We start from the raw sequence: 12397 nt of genomic DNA, 5'->3' as shown, positions 1-12397 counted from the left end.
ATTATGTTGGTAGCGCAGCAACTCAAAGACGCTAAAATGTCTAACGGTATTTTGCGTCGGTATCTATAGCCATCAAATTTTGAATCATGTAATCCTCCACCGAACATGGGCATCTGGTAGCCCTTATTTGGAATGTATTTTATTACAGATTTCATATTTTATAAAACTTTAAGGAATTTTTGATTAACAAAATCAAGGATTTCAAAGCGAGCAATGGCAACGTTGTATAAAAAAAAATTTTTGATCTCCAACGCGCGAGACTGTGCATCCGAAATTCTAAAGATATGCTCGTTTTAAAATTATTTTGTGATACTGCTGTTGAACTGAATTTCATGGTTTAAGTGCGAAGAACATGATATTGAATAAATAAAGGCAACCTTTATTTATTAAATTACAAAAAAACTCCCCCTTTGGACGTAATTAAAAATTTGAAACCTTTCAGATTTTTACTATTTTGTTTTTTATTTATTTATTTTGTGTGCGCGCGCTCTTGAGCCAAAAACAAAAATAATTAAACGTTCCTGATGTGTCACTTCAAATTTGAATTTGCGAGATATCTGCTTTGTCAGCAAAGGTCTTTTACTATCAGTGTCGAATAAACGTTTCATTTTTACTATTTACTCGCGCTGTCAGCAGAGTAATAGCCCTTTATAAATGCATGGTGCAACCCTTTCGACTGGAAACGGAATAATTTCGTGCATAACTTAAATTGCTGGTTATTATCTATTTTATTTCATTCCCGGATATTATCATGATTTGTCACTATTTCCTGTTCTCAAACATAACGAAGTTCTTTTCGTTTGCATTTTGTGCACCATAGCCCAGGGTTTCTTAAACTGGCGGTCGTCAAAAATTTTAGCAGTTTTGATATTTCTTTAACTGATTATAATAATTTTACAATTACCAAATAGTTTTACACAATGTATCTGAAATAGATAAAAATAAGACAATACAGACAAAGAAAAAAACGAAAACGTTTCGACACATTCTTTTTATAATATAAGTCTTCATTTTTCGTGCTTTGCACGTGATGCTGTTATTTCGTTTCTTACTTATTTAAAATTTGTACATTGCTCTATGTCTTAAAATTAGAAATTAAAGTTAATGACCTAAAAAATACCTACTTACTTAGAGTAAATATTAGGTGGCTCCCTCACTTCTACATAACATAACATAACATAATAGTATATTACAGTACAAGCGAAAAAATTGACAGTTTCACTCACGCGTGTGTCGGATTTGTGCTATACTTACGGGATCCCACAAAAGTTTTGTAAATATTATGGGGTCCTGGGGGCGCGAAAAAATTTCAGAGATAAAAAGGGTCGCGACTGAAGTTTAGGAAACCCTGCTATAGGCGATCGCTAAAAAAATCTGCAAACATGGTATTTTTTCAAGCAATTAAATTAGCAGACGTAATAAATTAGCTTTCCCTCCAATTATATATGAAACACATTTAGCGGGTTTACATTTATCTGTAGAATAAAATACACCTGCATTTTAAATTTTAGTATTTAGTGCAACTGCTGTTTGTAATCATTCAGAATTTTCCTATTTTCTGTACCGCGAATTTTTCATTTTATCGGTTTCCTCTATCCTAAAAAGTAAAAGAGTATTTTTCGAGCTTTGATTTCTCTTTTAAAAAACTGGAGTAATTTTGAGAGTTCCAAGGTCTTCTTCCTTAACAGAACGATTATATTCCAACGTTGTCTTCAGGAATTAATTTTACTGAAATCGCAAAAAGAACTTTATCTTAATTATTCAGTTCTACTCCGGCTGTTTCAAGCTTTCGAAGGTGAATAGTAGCTGTGCCAAATAAATTATTCAACTAATTTTTTAATGCAAATTCGAAATTTCGTTTTCGCTCAAAACTTTCATTTTAACATGCGATGCAATTTGAATAATGTTTTGGTATTGCCCTGGTCACCTGGAACTTTCCTTTGCATTTTCGCGAATTATGTATCAGAATAATAATATAAAATCAAACTGCATATTCAAATACCATGTATAACACTCTTAGGTAGGGGTTTTCAAAATTGGTAGAGAATTCATCCTCATTTCATGGTTAGGAGATATGAATGCGTTGGACGACCCCCCATTGCTACTCAAGATATAACAAAGTGTTCACTGCAAAGGACAGCTCAGGCGTAGTGGAAAGGGCTGAAAACTGTCAAATTTAGTGTGAGTGAAGGGAAATCAATAGAAAAATCTCCTTAATTAAGTTTATTAAATGTAATAATAATTTATACTTTATAAAACACATAAATAATATACATTTATAAACTATAATAAACTTTATATAAACTTTATAGCATACTAAATATTAAATTTTGTTTTCACCTTTAGTTATCGATATTATCTTAGTTATCTTTATTATTCATCTTTATCTATATTTATCTATAACTTTATATATATTTATCTATAACTTTGTCTATATTTATAGTTATTTATATTATATTACCTCTAGTTATCTATATTATTTAGTTATCTGTTTATGTATTACAGGTTTTTAAATTTTTTTTTCTAATAAAGATTTGTTAAAACCTGATAGTTATCATTTTCAAAGCATTGCATCAATGAGTAAATGATTATAGTAACAATGATTTGGGCAATATCATTTTAATGTATGGTGTAAAATGGCGGGAATGGAGCAATAAAGATTGAGAACAACTACTTCTAATCATATCTGCTATTATAAAAATGAATGTTAAAATAAAGTAATGCAATGTTAAAAATATAGTAACAGTTTAATGTTAACTACATGATATTTAACAATAAACTGGCCAAGTGTGCTAACTTATTAAAATGCAAATCCAAGTTTACATAATTTTTATATTCTTTCAGAAATGTAATTAATAAAACAAAATGAATAATAAAAGTCATTTTGCTTTATTAATAGCTTGTAACAGTAGCGTCTAAAATTCTAACCTTTATTTTATTATAATGCGAGATTCAATCTGTAGTCATGGGATGTTTTGATGAAGGAAAAAATGTACATTTCGCCAAGGCAATAAGCTTTGAGCGACATTTCCACTTTTAACGCCGACCTCCTTCTCATTGGCGAGAAAAGAAAAACTAGCAACCCTTGAACGCAGAAGTTTAGCTCCCGCGGTTCAGTCAGCCAGTAACACGTGCTAAAGGAAGTGAGTAAGAGCGTAACAAGATGATGCTTTGGATTATCTTCTTCATCTTTAGTCTAAGCAAATGTGACGCTGGATACAAAGGTAAGTACGATTTTCTTTGTACCTTTAAAAGCTAAGCCAAAAGGTTTAAATTTGTACAATGAGAATTCTAATCACAGTTGACAATTTAGTTACATATTCTGACCTTTTTAGCTACAACTGAACTGCCCATATTCTGGTAATGCAAGATTTTTATGGAATTTATGTAATACTAATTGCATGTTTTACAGGTTTTTAAATTATTTTTCTGATAATTACTTATTAAAACCTGATAATTATGATATAAATGACATAGTCTATACAGGGGCTCTCAACCAGGGGAAATTACCCCTTGGGGAGAATTTCATAGCTTCAGGGAAGATTTTGGTCCTCCTTTTATTTATTTGTTAAATATTCAGTTATAGTTAATGAATATAAAATACAACTTGATATATTCAAATTTTCAATTCAATATTCAAATTCTGATATTTGTCAACATTTTCTAAGCTTTTTGTTGTTTACTTTATAATGCAAGTTAAAAAATTATGTCAATTTAAAGGAATTTATCTATGTAGTTTTTTTTTCCTTGGAAAAGGAAGGGGGAATGACCCTCTAGTAGTGGTGAAAGGGGTGTATTGGTCTGTACATTCAGATTCAAAACACAAAAGTTTTTAAAATTTAGTTACTCTAAAATAAGAAACTATTAAACATTAAAATCATGTGAACTTTTAGAATATGGGATACTAGGTAGTATTTGATTTATCCTTTATATTTTACATTTTACTAAGCGTAATAAACTCTTCCATTGCCTTATTAGCTTTGCAACTTAGACAGTGCTCTTAAAATTCTATGTTTCTGTAATTTTTATCGAAAACAAAATTCAAGGATATAAAGTTAAAAAGAAAAGTTAATATATAGTGTTATAATTTCCAGCTCGGATATATGTTTCGCTTTATATAATCATAAATTATTGATTTATTTGCTGAAAAGATATACTTCAAATATTATACAATACAATATTTGCACGAAAGATATGCTTTACAGTACTAGATATGTATCTAGATACAATCGTTTACAGATATCAATCGTTTTATCCTTTCCTGACTGTATATAATCTTAAGTAGAAAGAATAAATATGCATTCTTTAATTTCATTGACGGAATTTTTCTTTCGCTCTAATTTAAGCGTTTTTTAGAGTGACGAGCGTTTTTTAGAACATAAACTTATAACGGTGTTGCACATTACGTCTCTAAGGTGACCATTTTCATAAGAAAGTTGAAATCGTCAACTTCTGTGATTGACCGTCTAAGTATTCACGTTATTGTTTACATAACAGAATAATTTTTATCAAGTGGAAAACACGAACCGTTTGTGACAATTTAAAATTAAAATTAAAAAATTATATTAATAACAGCTGAGTAACAGCAATAAAACTTTAATAAGTTTTTCTTTTTATACACTAATTCAAAATTATTATTATAATAATGCAGTATTTTGATGACTTTATTAAATTAGTTCATTTAATCACTGTCGGTGATTTTTAAAGTATCGCTTCTCAAAAACGTAAGTTGTATATTAATTTAAATGCAATGTTTCTCTTCAGAATTATGCATTCATTTTCAAATTCAAGTGTAAAAATATGTTTACTTATTTCCGTTTGTGTTGTGATGACTTTCAATATGATTAATGCAAATGCGCATAGAACTGGATACTCTTAATAAAAGAGTTCGAATGAATGCAGATAGGCTTCAGTGTCCCGTGACCTTCTTCTCCGACCTAGGTTAAAAAAATGTATCGTCTAATTTAAAGGAGGAAAATGAAAGCACCGGAAAAACATCAAAATTTATTTTATGTGTACATTTAGCATAGCATGTGTATGAAACTATATTGAATTCCTTTGTTTTCCTTTTGAGTGTCAAAAGCTTTACGTAAGAATTTATAATAATCTTCGTTTTGTTCCAACTATCTTTTGAAAACGATGCTCTAAGAAACAAAAGTCTTGTGACATAGTTTATTGACCTCAAACCATAGACCCTTTCTTTTTTTTTCCTTGCGTTTCACGAAAGCTTTCCTTTTTTTAGACGTAATAAAAGAAATTTAGATTTTTTTATGAAATTTTGTTCCCTGTGATGAAAACGTTTTGCTGCTCCAATAGTTTCTATGTTTATTCTAAAAGAGACAAAGGATTAATACGTAAAAGCAGAAATGGAAACATATTACCTATGTAAAAATATCTATTAAGGAACAAGCCGTTTTTCAGATAAGTGTAACTAAAAATTATAAACATTTTACATACATTAAAGTATCGAAAGAGAAAAAAATATTTCATTCAAATGAGTATGAGTACAATATGAAATCTGTACTTATATAAAAATACTGAAGAAAACAACAGAGGAACTGAAAACGAAATAGGAGTAGAAAGGAAAAGATTTTACTTAAATAAAGATATCGGTTAAATGTACGGAAAATAAAAACTTTATTTTGAAATGAGTATGAGTAACAAAGAAAAAAAAATTAATGAGTAAGAATAGATATGAAAAACGCTACATGCATAAAAAGTAGTGATCAGAGTTGAAAGGGTAGGAAAAAAACTTTTTAGTTTAGTAGAGACAAAAACAAAGTATCCACTTCATAAAAATATTTGGAACCATATAATTTATGCAGAAAAAATATACTAAATCTGGGAAAAAAAGGAAAGGAAAGTTCTAAAATTTGATTTCCTTTGTTTTTACTTTATGCACTATTTTAAAAGTTATAGATGAACTCATTGCAAAACCTCTAAATTAACACAAGCAGGACGCCTCATTTTAGTCATCTGTGAGATCATAAGCGTAGCTGTCAATCATCATAACGGAAAGTCCCAAATATAGCTCAATTACTTAACAGGTTGATTAATTTACCATGCAGTTTTAGCCTCATTTCAGTGTTTAAAATAAGGTAACATTATATTTTCAGTGTTTTGTATTCTGTTCACATATAAAAATGTTTTTATATTCACAATATAAACACTAAAATTGTTTGTTCTCTCTTTGTACATTCATTATTTTCTCGCAAAATTAAGTAATTCATTAGAACTAGCAAAATCTGTAGAACGTTTCAATTTTTAATTTGTCAGGAACAGCTCACTTATCAAAAGGAGTTTATAGTTCATTTGTTGCTTCATACTTATTTATTGTCACTTTTCAAAATATTCTATGATGTGTTGTTGTTGAACGATTATTATTTTCAGGACTTTTAAGTCTTTAAAATTTGTCATTCTCTATCAGCACCTTTCTCCAAACTTCATAATTATTTCCTTCAATAATATTAGATAATTTATACCAGATTGACATACACTGAGTGATTAATTGAAATTCGCATATCTCAAATTTAAAGTCTGAAATATTTTAAACAGCCGGTTCTTTGCATACCCTGGCATGTCACAAAACGTATTTTCATAACAAGTCTAAATTTCGCTATACATCAAGAAACGTGCTGTTGTTTAAAGATTTTTTTCATTTGTTTTCAGTGTCATAGTTATCTCACAACACACATGAAGCGCCTAAACAATAAAGAATATATTTTCATTAATTAGTGCCAGTTGGATTCCATGAATATGAATATAGCGTACAGAGAGCTAGAAAATTCGTAAATAGTGAGAGAGAGAAGAAAAAGAGAAAAATAAGTTAAAGTAGTTACAAAACATGTAATCGATAATAAAACAAATTTCGGCTTCCAAATGCCCTTGGAGGATTACGTTATTCAAAATTTGATGGCTCTAGGTACCGTGGTTTTATCACAATGCGAGAAACTTAAGTACATTCATGCAGATTCTTCCTTATTTAATTTCTTTAAATATAATACAGGACGATAAGATTTGGTGGCAACAATTTGAAAAGCGATACGCCGTTGCTAGTGATTCGACGCAAAATGCCAAAACGATAATAGCCCTTTTGGGCTAATAATAAAACAAATTCCAAATTCCAAATTTGGGCTTCTAGAAGCCCATATTCGGGTGGAAAGATACGTTATTCAAAATTTGATGGCTCTAGATACCGTTGTTTTATCACAATGTAAGAATGATACATACATTTATGCAGATTCTTCATTATTTAATTTCTTTAATACAGGGCTCTAATATTTGGTGACAACAATTTAAAAAATGATTCGCCGTTTATAGTGAATCAGCGCAAAATGACGAAACAAAATTAATAGCTCTTCTTGGCTTCCCTTTGGCCTAAAAGTCATTTTTGTGTTATTACTGCATGTAATGCGGAGGAGTGAAAATAGAAAATTATTAAACTCGTATGCTTAATGCTCGTGTTTTTATTGTTGCGAACAATAATCTTATTAGAAAGAAAAACAATTTTAAATATGTTCGTAAACGTATTAAAACAATATATATGTATAACGTATTAGATATGGTCACACTGTGTGGGAATATTCACCTGCATGAAAAAAAAGATTTAAACACATGTTTAAAGAATGTTATTTTTTTTTTCAGATGTGTGGAAATTGAGGTTAGAAATTCTATCTACATAAAAATTATAGGTAGAATTATTGTATTATAATGTATTATTATGACATCCCGTAATGATGCTTATTACAAGTCGAATAATTCGCTAATAGGCTGAGAAAGTCGTTTTGCTTTTTGCAGAAGAGAATTTGTTTGATTGCTTATTTGAAGACAGAAAGTACACGAGAGTTACATGCCTAGATGAATTCGTTGAGGACTTTCTAAGGAAAACGAGTTTACGTTACGCGTGAAGAAAGTCACAAAAGCATTTATACACTTATTACAAATAAGTATTTGGACACCTATGCAAATGACGATATCTGCGGTCCTAAGGTACGTCACGGACTCCGCCGGTATATATCGTGTAGGAAAGAGCATCGGCTTTAGTCGCATGCAAGATGCCTCGCAGTTCGGAGCTCTGTGATTTCGAGAAAGGTATAATTATCGGGTGTCACAAATGTGGTCGATCCTTAAGGGACATATCTAGCGATCTGAAGTACCCAAAATCGACAGTGGCCTATGTGATTAAGAAGTGGAAGGTGAGCGGTGATTGTCGGAATGTGTCCCGAGTCAGCAGACCAAAGAAATTGGGAGATAGAGACCGACGAGTGCTGTCCAGAGAAATTCGGAAGAACCGCACTCAACCGATAGCCCTGAACCGCGAGGAGTTTCAACAGGCATCCGGGAGTATTGTTTCAATGAATACCACCCGTAAGGAAGCACATCTGCTTGGTTTTCATGGTCGTGCTGCTGCCCATATAAGCCTTTGATCACAAAGTCCAACCACGCTGCTCGGGTAATGTGGTGCAAAGCACATCGAAATTGGACCGTAGATCAGTGGAAACAGGTTCTTTGGAGTGACGAATCAAGGACCCTTTACCGTTCAGATGGCAGGGTCTGGGTCTGGCGTCTACCTGGAGAACGTCTCCTGCCAGAATGCATTGTGCCAACAGTCAAGTTCGGCGGAGGAGGAATTATGGTCTGGGGATGTTTCTCCTGGTATGGGCTGGAACCCTTGGTCCCCATTCATGGTAAGCTCAACTCCGATGCCTACTGCACTATTTTGGATGACAATGTGCACTATTTTGGATGACAATATGCTTCCTACGATGTGGCAGTTTTACGGGTTGGACCCCTGTTACTTTAGGACGACAATGCCAGTTGTCATGTTTGAACGTCAACCAAGGCTTGGTATGGTGCTAATAGAGTTCATCGAATGGACTGGCCTGCCCAGAGTCCAGACCTGAACCCTATCGAGAACCTATGGGACGAGTTGCATCGCCGAATTCAGGGGTGCGTGCAAAACCCGTGCAAAATCGGTGAAGGAACTTCTATGTCTTCTCCAAGCCGAGTGGAAGAAAATACCACTAGCTGTCATACAAAGACTTGTGGAAAGTATGCCTTGGAGGGTCCACGCTGTACCAGCTAGTGGTATTTTCTTCCTCTCGTGGAGGCTCTACCAACTATTGATTTTGAATAAAGTTAGTTTTTCTTTTCTATCACAGGTGTCCAAATACTTATTGGTAGTCAGTGTACAAGCCAAACCATTTTCAGAGGTTTGAACCCGTATACAATTCCTAGTTAGTTTTGTTAGTTTTCATTGCTACCGATGATCCCAGGTTCGAATCCCGAAGAAGGTATAGATGTTTGTAAATGCAGAGTGTTATTGTGGTATGGGAGCATTCAAAATATTAGCAAGCCGAAAGTTCTGTCGAGTGGTTTGGCGGTAGAAGAGAAGGGGTTAAAGACCCTTTTCGGAGCGTCGCGGGGTGCTTTCCATCAAAATCGGGGCTGCATAGCTAGTGCGGTGGACTATATCGGTACTAGTGCCCTGCCTTCTTATACCAGTACCTGCTTTCACAGATCTACTACTAGTGGGTCTTTGAAGAAAGAGACCTAAATCAGTTTTAAATTTAAATGAACAATATAAGCCTTCAATGGAGTCATTCTGGGAATCTGTAATGTTGTTTCACAAGATAAGCATTTATAATGGAAAAATTTCGCACTTGTATTTAAACGAATTTTAAATAAATTACAAATAGGTGCAATATTGGCGGGGGGGAGGGGCTCCAGACTGACATTTTCTGAGACAAAAATTAACTGTTGCAGGTAAAGAAAATTTACCGTTTTTGTGTTTTGTTTAATTTTGTTTGAACTGTTGAACTGTTGAAAGTTCGTGCTTTTATTGTGATTCGATTCCTAATTATGTGATTCCATTCGCCAATCCAAGTTTCTAATCTGTTTTCATTTGATAAAGAGAAATGTACTCTCACATAAGTGGATCTTAAACGGTGCAGGATTTACGTATAAGTTACACAAGCTATATCTTAGGGCCTAAACAATTAAAATATTTTATAAATATAGTATTAAAATGTAGTATAATAGACTTATAAAGGGCCCCACATTTCAAATAGCTTAGGGCTTTATCAAGTCAAAATCCGGCTGTGATCTTAAATATATACAAATAAAATATCGCATCTACAGAGATATCACATTAATTTCTGTTTAAAAAACTGGTTGAAATTCTTGCCTTTTTGTAATGGCTTCACGTAATGCGTAATATGCAGTTTCACTAATTAATTGGGACATCCTTACACTCGTGACGGGTTCGTATAATTCTGCCTGACACTGAGAAATGGGATTTAAGGCTCTAAGAACTATATTTAAAATTCGTTAATAAAAATTCGTTTAATAAAATGTGTGCTAATATAGGCAAAACGAATTTCATGCTTTATAGTCTTTTAGCAGTACATACTTATGAAAAAAGTGTATTTTTTCATATTCGTTTGACAAATAGTAATTACAGAAGATATAAAATATTGAATTCGGATCATATTTTGAACGGTTTGACAATTTAAAAACAACTACATATTTAAAAGTTAGATATTGTTAATATTTTTAATGTTACATGTTTTCATACTTTTCATTTCATTTTTATATGATTTTAAATGCACAAAATAAAATGCAGATTTAAATTCCTTAAAACTATTATTTGTATTTTAAAAATTTCATTTACTTACGAGGAACAAAACTATTTGCTGGAGGGTTCAGAGATTTGCTGTCGAAGTCGAGAGTATTTGGTGATAAAATTAAATTGGAAAACACTTGTACAGTCATTGGGATATTTTTGGAAGCAGAAGACATGAAAAATGAACAATGCCCTCGCCGGGACTTGAACCATGGACCTCTCGAATACGCACCGAGCGTGCTGACCATTATACCACGAAGGCATGCTAAGAAGGCGGGAGAAATACCTTATACACTAATTAGGAAATATTTAAATTACCTGGCCTGGTTGTTTCCTGCTAGCCTTTATGTACTTTGCCATATTCCATATTAAACCACGTTTCCTGTGGCAGTCTTATCAGCTATCCAGTTTAGCATATATTTCAACTGGAATTTGCTGATGAGTTTAATTTAGTTTATCAGTGGTTACGTCAATAGAAAGCATTGTTGCGTGTAACAATAGAGTTAAAATTTGGGACATAGAATATGATGATGATGATGATGATGATGAATGCTTCAAGCTATTTTTTTTCCAATGATATAAAACGTGAACTTACAGGCGATCTTTTAGCGTAATTAACTAATACACTGAAAATACACTTGGAAAGAAACGGAGGCGATGGATTACATGTTAGAGAGACATGGGTAAGCTTGAGAAGAGCAAGATAATTCTAAGTTTAGATTAAGAATAACAAAGTTATTTTATTTCTCATTAGAAGGATATAGTATCACATTTTTACTGCTGGTTGATAATAGTTCCGATTTAATATGAATTAGATGGACTACTAAAAGTTAGAATCTTATGTTATATTATATTATATTTAGGATCTCCTGTAATATTAACAGTATTTGTTTCCAAGACACGAATAGGTGCATCAGTGACAAATAGGTGCAATATTGGCGGGGGGAGGGGCTCCAGACTGACATTTTCTGAGACAAAAATTAACTGTTGCAGGTAAAGAAAATTTACCGTTTTTGTGTTTTGCTTAATTTTGTTTGAACTGTTGAACTGTTGAAAGTTCGTGCTTTTATTGTGATTCGATTCCTAATTATGTGATTCCATTCGCCAATCCAAGTTTCTAATCTGTTTTCATTTGATAAAGAGAAATGTACTCTCACATAAGTGGATCTTAAACGGTGCAGGATTTACGTATAAGTTACACAAGCTATATCTTAGGGCCTAAACAATTAAAATATTTTATAAATATAGTATTAAAATGTAGTATAATAGACTTATAAAGGGCCCCACATCTCAAATAGCTTAGGGCTTTATCAAGTCTAAATCCGGCTGTGATCTTAAATATATACAAATAAAATATCGCATCTACAGAGATATCACATTAATTTCTGTTTAAAAAACTGGTTGAAATTCTTGCCTTTTTGTAATGGCTTCACGTAATGCGTAATATGCAGTTTCACTAATTAATTGGGACATCCTTACACTCGTGACGGGTTCGTATAATTCTGCCTGACACTGAGAAATGGGATTTAAGGCTCTAAGAACTATATTTAGTTTAAATGCGCGTAACTATTTTTCTGTTTAAGCGGCATTTAAAATGACGGCAGAATCATCTGTGATAAATGTCACTGCTAAGAAAACGTGACTTCTGAAAGATATAGTATTTTTAATGTGGTATTTTTGTAATTAATGAAGTAACAGTAAACCTGAACTTTATCCACTAGTACGTTCTTTGCAACGCTGAATAAAAGTAATGCTACACGTGCTTTGTTGCTT

At 32.4% G+C, this 12397-nt stretch overlaps 1 protein-coding gene across 1 annotated transcript in view; it reads left to right on the top strand.

The window, feature by feature from the left end:
- Positions 1 to 3091: 3091 nt before the first annotated feature.
- The window catches only part of LOC118185686 (uncharacterized), a 92583-nt gene continuing 83277 nt past the window's right edge, over positions 3092 to 12397 (top strand). Inside the window, exon 1 of the mRNA XM_035355575.2 lies at positions 3092 to 3224. Within this exon, the coding sequence (XP_035211466.1) occupies positions 3164 to 3224 (61 nt within the window). The 5' untranslated portion in view covers positions 3092 to 3163. The remainder of the gene's footprint in view (positions 3225 to 12397) is intronic.

This window comes from Stegodyphus dumicola, chromosome 2 (genome assembly GCF_044657685.1).
Source record: "Stegodyphus dumicola isolate Sdum_Otavi_A_Nest chromosome 2, ASM4465768v1".
Taxonomy (NCBI): Eukaryota; Metazoa; Arthropoda; class Arachnida; order Araneae; family Eresidae; genus Stegodyphus; species Stegodyphus dumicola.
Note: the sequence above shows the minus strand (reverse complement) of the source record. Positions and strands in the feature narration are given on the sequence as shown.